The 17628-nt window shown below is 33.7% G+C and overlaps 1 protein-coding gene across 7 annotated transcripts; it reads left to right on the forward strand.

The window, feature by feature from the left end:
* The first annotated feature begins 1238 nt into the window (after positions 1-1238).
* On the forward strand, positions 1239-14818 carry LOC142638060 (disease resistance protein RPM1-like). 7 transcript variants are annotated; one of them, XM_075812054.1, is made up of 6 exons: positions 1239-1518; positions 1605-1682; positions 10410-10466; positions 10988-13884; positions 14342-14404; positions 14510-14818. In XM_075812054.1, exon 4 carries the CDS (start codon positions 11023-11025, stop codon positions 13837-13839), a length of 2817 nt encoding a protein of 938 aa, XP_075668169.1. In that variant the 5' UTR covers positions 1239-1518; positions 1605-1682; positions 10410-10466; positions 10988-11022; the 3' UTR covers positions 13840-13884; positions 14342-14404; positions 14510-14818. The 7 variants fall into 7 exon arrangements, with proteins under 7 accessions (XP_075668169.1, XP_075668165.1, XP_075668170.1 ...); XM_075812050.1 differs by having other exon boundaries at positions 14357-14404; XM_075812055.1 differs by having other exon boundaries at positions 14357-14404; positions 14533-14818.
* Positions 14819-17628: the final 2810 nt, after the last annotated feature.

Here is a 17628-nt window from a genome sequence, read left to right on the forward strand (position 1 = left end):
TTGGCCTCAACCATGGCTCTGTGCACAAAGAGCCCTAAGAACCACCAATTTGCTGGAACTTAAAACTCACCACAAGAAGAAAACACACCCCAATATAGGAAAGGATGAGAAAAATGTAAGAAACAAAATTTTGGGTTCGTTTTTCTCATTACCCAAACAGGAAATGAGAGGATGATATTTTATTTTTAAATATTTTTTATCTTATTGGGCTATTGACCTTGTAAAGGATGAGATTGTTCATTGATTTCTCAAATAGATGGTTGTCTACTGCTTGATGTTTCTGGAGCAAAATATTGTACAAGATTAATTAGAGATTCAAATAATTCTAAACAACTTATTAACGGTAAGATTTTCAAAGTCAATCACCTACATAGCTATCAATAATTGCTAAAGAACAAATAATCATAACAAACGGTACCTGTGGGTGGATTTCAAAAAAAAAAAAACAATACCTGTGGGTGTGGCCAAGAAGTGAATAATTGGTGTGGCCCTCATGGTACTGGCAGCATAGCTAGCAATAATTGCTAAGAAAAAAGAGCACCTATGACCCTGACAGCACAGGGAATCATTATTCCAAAAGGAAGACCCGTATTGACTCTCTTGAAAGTTTTCATTTAGGCATTTCTTTGACAGTGAAAAGTAAAATGGTTTGAATTTCTTAAAAGAATTTTTTTTTTTTTGTTGGCTCTCAATCTAAAGCTAGTACATGGGGCTTAATCTCATGTTTAAGTTGGATTATGGGACCGAGAGTATAACGTAGCAAGTTGAGCTTGGATTAACGGTTAATCTAATCTAATAAAACCCAAACTTGAAAGGCTAAAGCAAAAAGTTACCTAATATCACCATCTGATATTAGGTTATAATTTCATTGTTTTCAATAATAGATATAAGAGGATCATTATCTAGTATTGTAAAGAAACTTTATGAAATCTACTAAAGTAAGATTGGTTATAATTAAATTTAATTGGACAGGTGGAGAACATATTTCTAAAAGTCCACAGAAAAGTTGAGACTCATTGGCAGAATTCATGTTAGACTTAGTTCACTGCCAGCTACCAATTGGTTTTGTCCTTAACTGCCAACAGTGTGAAAACGTTCCATTCTAATATGACCGAAAGATAAAAACGTTTCACACACTTTCTTAAGAGTTTAAAAAAAAAAAAAAACAATTGAAAGGCAGATTAGAAAAAAGCAGTAGGTCCATTTGTTGTCTCCCATTACAGTATAAATCAAAAGAGAGGCCTTTTTTTCACACACTAAGCCAGAGGGAATACTTTAACATCAATATTTGTAGTCCTTTGGAAACTAGAATTCAACAGAGCAATCGACGGAGAAACTACAGATTGCTATTCCTTTTGCCCAAAGCATTTGCACAATCTTTCTCTTATCTTTTTTTCATTTTCTCCTTTCAACATCTTTAGCCATAGAAGTGATTTCTTGTAAAGAAAAATACATCTACGGGACTCTGTTTCTAAGCTTCGAGCATACAACAAAAATTCATTAGGTGAATATTGTAACGTAAGATGTCATGCTCTTTCCCAAGATTAGCTTAGACATGTACTTCTATTTTATGTGTGGAATAACTAACGTATATTTATGTTCAGGTCGAAGTTGCTGCTTTGTCTATTTAAGAAGAAAAAGAGGTGCAGTTCAAAGAAGTAGAAGTGCAATTTAAAGAGAAGGTACTCATATGTTTCTGATGCCTTTTATTGGAACTATCTGAAATGAGTTTATTCTGTTTTATTTGTTTTTTAGCATGGTAATTGAGCCCATTTTGTTACTAATTTTCTTGAATTGTTAGTAAAGAACTTAAGCTGGAATTGCAAATTTCTAATAGTAATCTGATTTAAAAATGATCAAAAACACCATGACAATGAATTTTTCTTCTTTTACATCTTTTGGCTTATTGTATCATCTTATGATAGCATCACTTGTAATGGGAAATGCTAGATACTAAATTCACAAAATTCTAAGATCCAGAAATAAAACCAATCACACAATTAACCCAATACATAAGCTCACCATCAATAACCCATTTTAAAATAAACAAACAACAAATTTAGAGTCATACAGCTTTACTTTTTTATTACAAAACATCCTGATACATTACCAAACAAACAACAAAACATAAACAATAAAAAAAGATGAAAACATTCCAACACAAAGGACAAAACCTCAAATTTGAAATGTCCTGGTCATACTCTGAGAAAACACTGAGAAAAAAGATAGAAATATATGTAGAACTTCAACCAGTCCAAAGGCGGTAATAAAATCAAGCCGAGTAGTGAATTTCCAAGCTCAGCTTGACAATAACAATAACATGTTCAAACCCCGCTCCAGCTCAATTGAAGCCTACAAACAATTTCAAACTTGAGCTTGTCAAAAATTTTAAAAGCTTGAGCTCGATTTGATCCATTAGTCAAGTCGAGTTTGAGCCCAATATCTAGCTCAAACTCAAGCTCAATATCAAGCTCTTGAGCTTGACCTCCAACACAAGCACATATTCAAATGGTCTCATCTCATAAAAATAAAAATAAATCAATCAATGGATAATTACAAAAACAATGGATTTCCTTTAGTGAGCCACGGAAAATATCACAATTTTTCAATGTTAACAGAAATCTCTTGGCTAATAAACATATCACAAATGAATGATGCTAGGGACACGTTTTTCACAACTGCTTTGTGAATGAGGTCTACCATTGACACCACTTTTGTGCCCTAGTCATAACAGGCCATGTTAGTAATTATAAATAAAGTTGTGAAAAACTGTGTCACTAGACTTATCATATCACAAATTGGGAAGCAAGGGATGGACATAACAAGAACAGAACAATAAAGTAATTATGTATTTTTGACTAGTTTCATTGTCCTTCTCCTTCTCATTGGGATTAACAAGTGTGGTTCATCTTTATTTTATTTTTTGCTGAATCGGTGTACATTCATTCAAAAAAACCAAATGATACACAAACAACAAAAGTTTGGACCAATAAAAGACACAGGGAAATGGTCCCAACAACACAAAAGGGACCAATATCTTACACACCAAAACAAAACTATACAACTAACTCTAGCTATCATAGCAAAGGACCAGGGAGCTAATTGCATGACCAGCATAGACACATCAGGCATATTACAAGTTTCAGACAACCTATTTTTGACATTGCACAGAGCTTAGTCTAGGCTTAATTGAGGATTGCTGCAGGATTTATCCCCCATTTGTGACAAAGAAGCTTAGTGAAGTTACTGTCAATAAAAAAATGGCCTAGAAGATTCAGTGTCGGTTGCTTAACCGACTTACAGAAACTATAAATAGGAACCAAGGAGTTCCACTTGTGTGTCATAAGCACCAAGAGTGAGTAGAGTGGTGTGAAGAAAAGTTTGAAGGAAAACTCTTCTAGTATCAGTAGGTGCCTAAAGAAGTGAGGTGTGTGCAAGGATATTTATGTGAGTTGATGTGCGTATTGTAGGAGTTGGTGTCTTGTAAAAAGTCAAGTGGTGGAGAAGTGCAAAGGCAAAAATAAAGTTGCCATATGTGTCTAAGTTTGACTTGTGTCTTGCAAAGTGTATTGTCAACTTGTCAATATTTTGAATTAAAAGTTTTCTTTTAATATCTTTAGCACGTGTTGTCCTCTGTTTTGTTCAACAATCTGGTATCGGAGCTTCAGCTAGTTCAACAGGCAATCCAGATTTTTCTAGCAAAATTGCAGACAAAGAATAGGTGGTCTTTGCTCTCAATGCAGCCCCTACAGAATACACACAAAGTATCACCAGTATATCCCCATTTAGCTAGCCTGTCTCTAGTTGTTAATTTGTTTTTAGTTGCCAGCCATCCAATGAAAGTATGTCTAGGAATAACTAGCTGAAAAAAGAAGAAACTTCCACCAATCCACCTCCAACTCTTTTACTCTAATTTCATTATAGGTGGCAGCACAAGAGTAGCAGCCAGAGATTGTTATTGTCCAATTTGCTGCATCTTTATATTTGAGATTCACAAGATTCAAAAGAGACTACTTTTGCTTCAGGCTTGCTGGCTGCATCATAAATCACCCTATATCCAAATTCTAATGAAAGGGTACCAATAGGATGCCAATTGTCATGCCATAAGATGATAAGAATATGGTCTTCCCATCCCCTACTTCAAATTTAATGAAGCTTATAGCCAGATTCCTTAATTTTTAGGATGGCTCTCCAACCCAGGTGCACACTTGTGGGACTTTAACAGTCCATAGACACCTGCCTTTCAGAAGGTGGGAATGGACCCAGGCTACCCAAAGAGAGCCAGCTTTTGAGTAAAGATTCCAGATATGTTATGGAATAGCTGATTTGTTCCAATCCTTCTTCTCTCTTGGGAAGGTAAAGTTTTTCCCAGGATACTTTGATGCCCCCTTTACTAGTGCTTTGGCATGACCAAAAAGAAATGGTTGAAATACGTCTATAATTAAATTGTAATAATAATAATTTTGGCAAGCTTTCTCTAAAAGTCTTAATAATCTTTTTGGGCAAGATTCATAGATGTGTACATGACAATTGACATGACAAATTACATTCATAATTATATTGTTATGTACTCAACATTATAACTGAAATAGTTATTACTTTCTACCCTTGACCCTTAAGTGAGCCACCCCAAAAATCCAGGAACCTAGTCCACAAACTCCACAAAGAGATATAGAGAGAAGAAAATGTATATTTTTTAAGACCTTCTTTAAAAGCATCACTTTTGTTGGCTCAGGCGTGGCTCTGTGCACAGACAGGCCTAAGAACCAGGAATTGATTGGAACTTAAAACTCACATCAACAACCAAAAAAAAAACAAACAAAAACAAAAACCAAAAAACCCACAATACTTGAAAGGATGAGAAAAATGTAAGAAAATTTTTTTTTGGGTTTGTTTTTCTCATTAACCAAACTGGGAATGAGAGGATGATATTTTATTTTTTAATATTTTTATTTTATTGGGATAGTGACCTTGTAAAGGCTGAGTTTCAAGTTGGGTTGAGTCCTTTTTTTTTTTTTTTTTTTAAATTTTTAGATGGAAAAACTTATATCTTTATACCTATTGAATTTGTAATTCATATTAGTGTTACATTTTTTAATTAATTAGCTTGATTATAATAGTTATATACCTATTTACTATAATTTACATTTAAGTTAGGTTCTTGAAAGTTGAACAAATTACTTACTCCAAGCTGGTATCTTATTTGTACTCTTTTATATGCCTATTATTTTTCATATACAAACAATTTGTTCAAGGACTTAATTTTAATATCTTACATAAACTACATTATTTTTTATCTGTTTTTGTTACATTAAAAATAAATATGCTTAAAACTAAATTGATATATATATATATATATATATATATATATATATATATATAAACATATCATGCATAACATAACCTGATTGCAAAAAGAAGACCCAGTAGCATAATCCTAAAGTGAAGTCACAAATAAGCTCTATCGTTGAAAGTGAGACTGTGTTCAGAAAATTTCCAAACTAGTGGGTTAGTAACTGATTCAAATACAACCCTTAAGTGAGACTAAAATTGAAAAATTCAAGCACATAATAATCCCTAGAAAGCTCTGAAACTTTGGCTCACCTCCAAAGGGCTGTAAGGGGCATTACCTTCATGCAAAAGGTCAAAGTATCATTGATACATGTTAGAAAATGCCAAATCATGATATAAAGGTAACTATTTTCACATTCTAACAAATGTAAAATCTGTAGATTTACGTTGAACACAATTGATAATAGATGAGAAAATTCTACCACAGTATGAGACACAAAAGGCATAGATGACAAGTAATTGGAGATATAAAAGAATGAAATTACCGAAGGCCTTGTAGCTGAATTGGCACCTTCCCATGTACAAAGTACTTGGGGGTTTAGGAGGGAAAGGGTTCAAGTTGCGGGGTTAGCAGCATGTTGTAATTATCTCTCAAAAAAAATATCAGATTCAGACTGCATACGTCTAGAATGCAAGATATGTCTTCCTTTATTAATAGTAAAAAATTGGGCACAAATCACTATCTGTCCAGCTGCAGCAATCTTAGTGACCTCATTTTTCCATTGAAGTGATGAAACAACATGAAAACTTTTACTAGATTAGATACAGTATGCATATTATGCCCCATGCATTGGCCCTCTATTTTCACTGCATACACATACATAACAGTTAACAGTGTTAAAATCAAGATCTAAAATCTCTCTTCAAAATACCCAATAAAATAGAACTCCAAAGAATGCACTTGTTCATATAGTACAGCATGAAGGAAGTTCTTTGCTCGAAAAAAAAAAAATTTATTTTGAAAGAGTAAAAATTTCCTGTCCAAATAATGACACCAAAAAGGAATGATGAAATAAATGAAACATATATTCTCTCTCTACCTCTCACACTCTAAATTCATCATCATAATTTTAACAAATAATGCAGGGGGCCAAAAGCATGAATTCCTTAAAAAGTGATTACCAAGTAAACCACCATCTATATTTGGGATTCAACTTGATTTGGTCCAATGAGAACTTGGATCAAACTAATCTAGGGGTTGTACTGGCTTTACCTAAGAGAGGATCTAACTCACATTTCCTTGTCATTTGTTATATCATCTTCATTTTTAAAGACAAAAAGGTAAAATAAAATGAAAAAGAGCCCTCTATTTTGCACCTTTAGCAACCAAAGAACACACACTAAATCATTGTACCTAAAAAGCTAGATTACATGAAGGTAGTCAGCATGTATAACTAGTGGTATTTGAGGCAGGGTGGCAACAGTATTCGCAGTCAACATCAGCATCTTGATTGTTGTGGAACAACCACCTGCAAAAATAGCAGCATGCTAGAGTAGAATTCACACAATGACAAGAAACAAATAAAATTTATCAAGTAAATTAAGATTTACAATATTGATGAAATTAATAATGGGAAAAAGAAACATAAAAGACATTGTGATAAATCCTAAATTAGGTATCCTGTAGATTTGCATTTGGAATCAGATGATCCAAAATAGTAGACTTATATTCCAAAATGTTATACACAAACAGACAAAAAAAAATGTTACATTAAGAAGAATACCCCTTTTCCTGTTGAGAACTAATCACCTTAAAACAGAGAGTAAATTAGATAGAACTACAGTGATTCACTGCTGCTCTTGTAGCAAAAGAGTTTGTTCATGCAAGTTCTCAAGTCCCTAAGGTTATAAGCACCTAGACAGGGGTCTTCATTCCTAATTGAAAGATGAAAAATAACACCTTACAACTCAACTAAAAAAAAAAACCACATCCTAGCTAAATTAGTCAAATTTTTGGCCTCCAAGTTTCTATGAATTTTCCAATGTTCGAACTACCAGTAGTCCAACGTAGCTAACATAACACTCATATCTCTGTGTTTCCCAATAGATTGCTCAAAACATATCAATAGAAAATGTTGTCTTTTATTTCGATGCTATAATATGAGAAACCCTTGCAATTTTTTGAGATAATTATTGAATAAAAAAAATCTCTCAGACCCAAAAATAAAAACCATTCACACAATTAACTTGATACATAAGCTCAACATCAATAACCCATTTCAAAAACTTAAACAACAAATTCAAAGTCATACATACAGCTTTACATTTTGATTACAAAACACCCTGATACATTACTTACCAGACAAATAACAATGTGAAACTTAGAATTTGTGCAAAACTTGTGACACTCAGAATGTGAAACTTAGAATTTGTCTGTATTTACTAGTCTCAAAGTCAATGAAGATTCTCACTAAAACAAAACACATAAAGAGAGAAGAAATCATTAAAAAATAAAAATAGAAACTTTAAGAGAGAGAGAGAGAGAGAGAGAGAGAGAGAGAGAGAGAGATTTACCTTGGGTAAAATTGTATCTTTTGTTGGCCTCAGGATTGGCTGTGTGCACAGAGATACCAACAAGACCGCAAATTTATTTTTTATTTACTTGGGCTGAATTTAAAGTTGGGTTGGGCTATGAGTGAAAGTATAATGTCCCGGGTTTAGCCCAATTATATCTGGACCTTAAATGGATATTATTGGCCCACACTATTCCCTAACACTAACTTGTAACTCATGCTTGCATATACATACATGGGATCTATTTACAAATAAGAATAATTAAATATATATTAAAATTTTACCAAATTTATATATAATATTTTTATATTTTGAAAATATAAAATACAGTATTTACTAATAAAATAAATATAAATTTATTTGAAATAAATAAAAATATATATTTAAATTTTTAATCGTGAAATTCTCAATTTTGGTTTGTCAAACTAGTATTTGTATAATAATAATAATAATAATAATAATAATAATAATAATAATAATAATAATAATAATAATATAAGAAATTCTCATAGATGTCAAGGTATCAAATTCAAATTTTGTATGCTTTGGCATCTATTTCAAATATTTAATCACATAAGTAATTAAACAAACAAACATGTCCATTATACAAAATTGTAACGAAAGAATACTACACATACATAATATTTGAAGGTGATTGATACGTGTAACATACTAACCATCTTTAACAAAATATATATAGAACATGAATCCCGTAAAATTTTAATTTGTTAAAATAATCACTAAAAATATAAGTATAAAACTTGATAACAAAGAAATAGGATAATCACTAATTTTTAGAAAGAAAAACTTACGGTAAGTTGAGAAGAGAACACAAATAACCTTTGATGTTTGAAAAATAATAGAAGTACAACTTCCTTTGGAAATTAGGTAGAGACTCATACTGATAAGGTGTTGTGAAATAAGAGATATAGATAAAACTCTTATATTCAAGTGGTCATCAACAATCTTAAGTTGATTTCTCTTAAATTAGTACATTTACAGTAAAGTAATCTCTCTCTCTCTCTCTCTCTCTCTCTCTCTCACACACACACACACACACACACACACACAAACCTTAGGATGCTTGTAGAGTAGGTTGTAATCATGAGTACAATTATGAATATACATTTCCCCTACAAACTTTACATATCCTAAGCAACCCTATCATTGCCTCGACTTTTCACATTCCTTTTTTTTTTTTTTTTTTAGGTTTATTAATTTTAATTCTATAGTTTTTTCACTCAATAACTCATTGAGCATAAAAAATTAAGAAAAATAAATTGGACTCCTTGATTTTTGTGGTTTAGTAAATAGTTATGCCAAAATTAAGAAAATTGGATGAAACACAAATTTAAAATTAGACTTTACTTTGAGATTTAATTGGATTTTCCCTTAGCTCTAGAAAACTAAAATTTCATTAAGAAAGATTGGAGAGATTGGCCTAAACTATAGTTGTGAGGTGTGATGGGAAATCTTCCATCCACACAAATAAACTTGTGACATGAATAATATGCTTAGCAAGATTATAAGTTACATAATAACTTCGACGAATATGTAAAAAACTAATCCTCTAGAAGGCACCTGCTAACTTATTAACAAAATGATTTTCAACGACAAATGATCTGCATATATGGCCCTCAAGGCATCACAGCAATAATTGCTAAAGAACAAATAATCATAGCAACAGTATCTTTGGCCCTAACATGGGGCTATCGTTTCTAATCACCCCCTACCCAAAAAAAAAAATTTTGAGAGAGAGAGAGAGAAGAGTATAAATGGTGTGGCCCTCATGGCAACATAACTAGCAATAATTGCTAAGAAAAGGAGCACATATGGCCCTGACAACACATGGAATCAATGATTCCAAAAGGAAGAGGGGCAGTTTAGAAAGGGAAGATACAGAGCTTCAAGGTTGTAATATGATAAAAGAATCATCATTTGACAGTAAAGGAACTTTATAAAATCTATTATTGTAAGATTGGTTTGAATAATATGGCATGTGAATTCTATTTTAAAAGTCTATAGCAAGTATGTTCACTCCCAGCTACCAATTGGTTTTGTATATAGCTATCGACAATGTGAAAGCCTTCCCACTAACGTTGGCACATTGTTGAATATGAGAATATCCACACAATTTCTCAAGAAATAGAATTGAAAGGCAGAGGAGAAAAGAAAATGAATGGTCCTTTGGTGGATAACTTTTAAGAAAGTATAAGAGACTAAAAGCAGTAGGTCCATTTTTTGTCTCCCACATTCTTTAGATTATTGTTTACAGATGCTATTGACCGATCAATCGTCGGAGGAAATACTTTAGATCTTTTCTTTTTCCCCAAAGCAATGTCACAATCTGGCTCTCATCTTTTTTTTCTTTTATTTTCCCTGCATCATCTTTGGCCATAGATGTGATAACTTGTGAAGCAAAATACATCTACGGGACTCTCTTTTCATAAGCCCCTAGCATAGTTAGAAACTCCATTAAGTGTATTTTGTAATGAAATATATGCCCTTCTCCAAGATTAGCTTATCTTAGACATTTATGTCAGGTTGAAGTTGCTGCTTTGTCTACTTGAGAAGAAAAACAAGTTCAATATAAAGATAAGGTACTCATTTGTTTCTGACAGCTTTCATTGGGTCTACGCCAAAAAGATTTTATTATTCCATATTATTTATTCTTAGCAGGAGAAAGACACTATTTTGTATTGCAAAATTTATTCTACTTGTCTGATTTAGAAATTATCAGAAACACCATGATGATGATTTTGTTTTCCTTGCATCTTTTGCCTTATTGTATCATTTATCATTACATTCAAAATTCTTCCTTAATCAATTTACGTACTAAATCCAAATCATTCTAAGCATATAGCTTGGCCATTTGGCTTAATGAATTTACCTGACATATACTTTCATGTGTTTGTGTTAGCTTTTTATAGAAGAATGTTGTTGTCATGATTCTTTTATTCTATTGCACATGGTGGGCTGGTAAGGATTGATGGAGAGTGACTCCAACTTCTTGGTTTTTCTTTAAGTACACAACTAATTTGTGAAGTTATAAAGGAGAGAAAGTACCTTGTCCTTCAGTAGTATTTTTGCTACATCTGACATTGAGTTGATTCATTTACAGTTTAGTGTGGCAACTTATTTAAGAAGGGAGGAGAAATGGCAGAGACAGCAGTTAACTTAGTTATTGAAAATTTGGTCTCATTGTTATTCCAAGAAGTGAGATTACTCAAGGGTGTCCATGACAAAGTTGCAAGCATCAAAGGTGAATTAGAGATTATTCAATCTTTCCTTAAGGATGCAGATGCGAGGGTCGAGCAAGAGAATATGAGCAATGTTGAGAAAACATGGGTGAAACAGATAAGGGAAGAAGCTTACCACATTGAAGACATCATTGATGAATACATACTTCATATGGCGAAAGGTCCTCTTGGGCCAAGGCAACACTTCCATTTCCTCCGAAAGTTTTTTCAGTTTACCAAAAATTTGAAAGCTAAATATGTCATAGCCTCCAAGATTCAAGACATCAGCATCAATCTCAAGGAAAAGAGAGAGTTAGCTGTAAAATATCGTTTCAACACTATTGAGCAAGGGGGATTGAGCAACAATGCTAGAAGTGTTACATGGTATGACCCTCGAGTGGCATCTCTTTTCATTGAGGAAGCTGAGGTTGTGGGCATTGAGTCGCATAGAGACAAATTGATAAACTGGTTGGTAGAAGGACCATCTAATCGCACTATGATTTCAGTTGTTGGCATTGGTGGTGTTGGCAAGACCACTCTTGTGAAAAAAGTATATGACAACAAGAAAGTGGAAGCACACTTTAACTGTCGTGCTTGGATCACTGTGTCTCAATCATACAAGAAGGAAGACCTATTCAGGGACATGATAAAGCAATTCTATAAGGCAAGAGAGGAGTTTGCTCCTAAAGAAATTGACAAAATGGAAGAGATAAATCTTGTTACAGTATTAAGGCAATATTTGCACGAGCAAAGATATGTAATTGTTGCTGATGATTTATGGGATACAGATTTTCTGGAATGTTTAAAATTTGCCTTACCTAATAATGGCAAAGGTAGTGGAATTGTAATCACAACTCGAAATGAGGATGTTGCTCCCTCTCACAATGAATCTTCATCTTGTTATGTGCACAAGCAACTACCTCTACCGTCAAATAAAGCTTTGGAATTGTTCTATAAGAAGGTGTTCCAACATGAAGAGGACAATTGTCCACATGAACTAGTTGAGCTGTCATGCAAAATAGTTGAGAAATGTGAAGGTTTGCCACTTGCAATTGTGGTTATAGGTGGCCTTTTGTCAAATAAGGACAAGGTTGTTTCTGAGTGGGGTAAATTGCATGATAGTCTTAGTTTGGAATTAGACACTAATTCACATCTAAGAAGTATTCCTAAAATTCTATCTCTTAGTTATCATGATTTACCTTACTACCTCAAAGCTTGTTTCCTATATTTAGGTATGTTTCCAGAGGATTACTCCATAAATTGTGCAAGACTAATTCGGCTTTGGATATCTGAGGGTTTTGTAAGAGAAAAGCAAGGAATAACATTGGAAGAACTTGCACAAGGCTACTTGAATCAACTCATTCGTAGAAGCTTGGTTCAAGTGGTAGAGTTTGATAAAGTTGGCAAAAATAGATTTTGTCGAGTTCATGATATGTTACGTGAGGTCATTCTTTCAAGATCAGAGGAGTTGAATTTTTGTTTAGTCTCAATTCAAAACTACTCAAGTTTTGACAAAATTGCTCGACGTCTCTCAATTACGAACAATGTATATACTCCATTAAAGAGTATTTCTAATTCCCAAACTCGTTCTATTCTCATTTTTGGGTTAGACAAAGTACCCAATTCTTTTTTTACTACTTGTCTTGCAAATTTCAAGCTCATGAGAACAATGGATTTTGAAGGTGCCCCAATTGATTACATTCCTAAAGAAGTTGGAAACCTATTACATCTAAGATATTTAAGCCTTAGAGATACAGAAGTGAGAATGCTTCCTAAATCGATAGGTAAACTGCACTACCTAGAGACTTTGGATTTGAAACGTTCTCTTGTGTTTGAACTACCAGCAGAGATCAGTAGGCTCCAGAAGCTACAATATCTTGCAGCGTACATTATAGACTATAATGTAGAATACAATATTGACTTTCCACAAGCAGTAAAGATACCCAGTGGCATTGGGCGTTTACAATCCTTACAAAAGCTTTCTAAGATTGAAGCCAACAACAATGCCCTTATAACAGAATTGGGGAGTTTGGGACAATTGAGGAAGTTGGAGATCGCTAAATTGAAGAGAGAAAATGGGATAGCTTTGTGCGCCGTACTAGAGACAATGAGCCACCTTCAGTCATTGAGAATCAGGGCAACAAGTGAGGAAGAAGTTCTTGAATTACAATCAATGTCTTCTCCTCCTCCCCTACTACAAACTCTTGGCCTAGGTGGGCGGCTAGAAAAGTTTCCGGAATGGATTCTGAAACTCAACAGTATAACTCGAATTGCTTTGAACTTGTCAAAATTAAGGGAAGATCCATTAAAGGTCCTTCAAGCTCTGCCTACTTTGATGCTTCTTTGGCTTCACGATGGATACGGAGGTGAGCAATCACATATTGAGGGAGGAGGCTTCCAGAAACTGAAGCTTCTAGGGCTTCGAAAATTGGGAGGATTGAATAGGTTGATAATAGATGAAGGTGCCCTGCCTCTTCTTGAAAGGCTTGCAATTGGAGAATGCCCACAACTGAAGGAGGTGCCCTCTGGCATCCACCATCTGAAAAGCCTCAAAAATATGGAAATTTATGAAATGCCGACGGAATTCGTTCTTAGTCTGCAACCAGATGAAGGCCCTGATTTTGAGAAAGTCGAGCATATTCCCTTTGTCAAGTTCTGGTATAGGACTCGTGGAGAAAACTACGAAGGCTACAATCTTGGCGATTCAGAATTGTTGGAGCATCTACAAAGGTGATTCGTGGAGGACCAAAGTGCCCACACCACTTTCAGAAAATTACAGGTACGTCCCCACCCAATTTTCAGTTAGACTATTACATATATGGTAAATTACCAAAGTCCCTCACACATACAATTACTGCCACCATTTTGTGTTACCAAACAGCTTTAACCCAATATCTTTTAGCTTTGATAAAGATAAGATAACCATAAAATATTACATTACAAAGAAAGATCAAAAACATCATTTCTGTTTGGTATCACAATGAAAATTTTAGATAAAAGAAAACAGCCCAAATAGTTACTGTAATCTTTCAATCTTCCCTGTTTTTTCCTCTTTCTTATACTTCTACTACTATTTCTAACTAAACTGTTTCTATTGTACCAATTAGCTTGAAACTGATTAATAATTTTACAATATCATTGTGAGTAGAATGAAGTAATAATTGGACAAAAACATTACTCAAATTTCTGAATTTGTAGAAAATTCTTTTACTAATGTTATAATTTACATTGCCAAGTTTTTATTGTGATAGGAAAGACATTTGAGCTATCAAGTTTTACTTGCCTGCAAATTACAGTTGGTAAGCTTGCATTTCCCCCTGTCAAATATTATATACCATTTTCCTTTTTACATTTTTATATTAAATTTTATTTATTATTTATATTGCTATTGTTCTTACTGTTAGGCTTCAAATGCCAATGTTTCAAGGATTTTCATGTGCTCAACCAACCAGAACATCAGTAGTTGTTTCTACCCTGCATTGCTACCTTTGTTATTGTATTGTTGTAATTGTGTTATCTTTTCGGTATAAAAGAATTTGAACCTCTTGAACTCATGCTACTCAAAGAATGATGTTTTAGTTGAATTGTATTTGTTGTCATTAGAGTGGTTTAAGTATGCCAAGTGTTTCATTGGTATGGTCAAATGTAATGATTTTGATGTGGCTAAAAAATCTATATAATGACATTTGAATATAATTTGTGAAAGAGTAAACTATATGTAAATGTATATGACATCTGACCTATCAAAAAATATATGTATGCATCTTCTTTATTCATGCAAAGAAAAAACAAGACAGAAAACTGTTATGATCAAGGTTCTTTGTTTGGATTGGGGAGTGTCCTCTACTCCCTTTAAAGACTAAGATGTTGTACCTGGTGTGGTGCCACCATTTCTGTTTTGTGTTGTTTTTGCTGTTGTTGTGTTGCTTCCTAGTTCATTGCGGGTTCTGTTTTTATGCTTGGTAAGTGTTTGCTGTGTTGATTCTGTTCTTGCTTCTTATTTTGAACCTCTTGTATTGTGATTCTTTTTTAAATAAAATCTAACTCACCCATCAAAATAAAACACAAACTATAAAATTTTGCCATATTCACTGTTCATAATGATAAAAACTTTAGTCCACATCTAATCAACAAACTCAACACAAGTTCAATTAGTATCAAAAACCACGGATTTAGATATAATGTGTCTCCCAAAAGGCCTTAATAGTTAATATCTTACAACATGATTTTTGGCAACAAAATCCAAATCTTACATTCCAAATCCTGGAGTCTGACCTTGTTTCTTTCTCAAAACTTGTCAATGGATAAATTCATAAATTAGCTTGTCATTACCACTGCAGGGTCCTACTTGGAATTTTTTTTTTATCCTTACCAAAAAAGTGAAATTTAATGTTGTTGTGCTGAAATTTACTTGATGCAGTGAATATCTTGATATTAAGGCACAATCTGATTTTCTTACCGGAAACACGTCAAAATTAATTGAAAGAAATTTTTTGGTGAGTACATACTCATGGCAAAAATAGGAGAACATGAATATAAAACCACTATGCCACTATTTTAATCCCCATGTTAAATAGAGGGCTATTGAGCTTGGAGTGAATCACTGATAGTCCCTAATTTAACAACCAATGCAGAGAGGTTGGAAATTGGAACCAATGGGTCCTCCACAGTGCAAATCGGAACTATGTTGGTGTTGACACATAGTTCATTGTGTGCATGAAACAATCAGTACTTGATTGCCCCTGCATACCTGCCTTCATTACTGTATTTCTATAATAATGTTTTTGTTTCGCTGTATGAAGCATATGAACCTCCTGGGAACATGATATGAAAACAGGTGATGTTTATTTAATTGTTATTAGTTTGAGGTGTAAATTGCTTTGCTAGTGTCGCCTTCAAAAATCACATATCTGGGTTTTTGTAAAGAGTTGCCTGAGCTTCAATATATAGAGGTATTACAAGAAACTTGGAACTCTGGTTAAATACAATATCCATTATAATCTCAACAACACACTACCGCATAAACTAGATTATGATGGATTGCAGCATCAAAATTCACTTGGGCCCAAACTGATTAAGGTGGAATCTAGCAGCTGATTTTATCTGATGTGAGCATCTTAACTTTTCATATGCTAACTGAAGCTTTTGTTTATAAGCTGGGCAGCACTCTAGGGTCAGGGGTTAGAATTTCAATGGTTTCTGATCCACCACATTCTATCAAAAGAGATCGCTGAAAAGCATAAATTTCTCTTCTTCTGGATTGATGTGAAAATGCCTAATAGGAAAACTATTTTTAATCTACATGCAAATAAGCTGAGAACTAACTGATGCAAAATTCAAAGACCTTATTGTATGAGATCATGTTATAATAGTGAAGGAGCACTGACAAAGAAAAAAAAGAAAAAGAAAAAAGAAGAAGACAGAAAAGACATTTGAGGATCTTTTAAACCCCACTTGATGCTGAAAAAAAGTTTGGTAGGTTGGATGTCCCATGCTTTTCCCTAGAACAATAATTTGAGCCTTTCATGAGTTTTTTTTTGCTTCCACTAGTGTTTCCATTCAATCTTGTTGGGCCTGTGTCTGCTAGGCTGCTAGCCTAGGCTTAGATTTAATAGATTAACTTCCACAGCTATGAGAGGTTTATAACAATTTATCCTGAGTAATGAAGGGGGAGAGGTGAATTCTCCAAAGAGATTGGTGTGTTTTCAAAATCCCATTACTGCCTGTCAGGTTGCATGAGGTCCCCTACATATACCTTTTCACAGCCGAGAGCATGATTTTGGTTAAAAGGCTTTTGAAAAACAAACTTCCTTTAGATATTTAGCTTTAACCAAAGACACCCCCTTAGCATCTCTTTCAACTGTAGCTATCTATCCCAATGTGTATAAAAGTGCTCTATTGAGGTCTAAAGTCCTCCTTAAGCCAAGTCCACCCAACTTGCTTGCGCTTGCATATTGAAGATCAGGATTATAACATGCACTCCCTTTCCACTATGAATTTCTAAGACAAGCATCGATGGCTATGCAAATAGATTTAGGAAGAGCTATAGTTGTCATCTGGGAAAAGAAAAGGGTCTCATAGGGTACATTGGCATGTATGAAAGAATTAATCCCAGTAGATTAATTCTTCTGGCCTGTGTTAATACCTTAGCATTCCCGACCCAAGTTCTTGCTTAAATCCTTTTTACCACATTAATAATAAAAAAATAATTTAAATACAACTGCATTTTATTTATACTAAAGAATATAGGGAATCCTAGGCACTTAGCTTCAGGTTCAGCCATTTTGAAACCACTGCTGGAAAATAAGCTTCTTTAAATTCCGAAATGGATTGATGATGACTGGATTAACTGTTTGAACATACCAGGCTTGATAGATTGCCAGACAGTTCATTATAGCTGACTAAATAATGTAATTTGACATTGGTTAAATTAGTATTAGCCAGATAGTTAAAAACTTTTACTCTTCTCGTTTCATTTATTGTAATAGGTGAGACATCTAACCAATCAAATTTTACTTTTATA

The sequence above is a fragment of the Castanea sativa genome, chromosome 6 (assembly GCF_040712315.1).
Source record: "Castanea sativa cultivar Marrone di Chiusa Pesio chromosome 6, ASM4071231v1".
Lineage (NCBI taxonomy): Eukaryota > Viridiplantae > Streptophyta > Magnoliopsida > Fagales > Fagaceae > Castanea > Castanea sativa.

What these genes read in the sequence shown, in the direction of transcription:
- LOC142638060 (XM_075812054.1), top strand. Translation starts at nt 11,023, where the DNA reads ATGGCAGAGACAGCAGTTAACTTAGTTATTGAAAATTTGGTCTCATTG.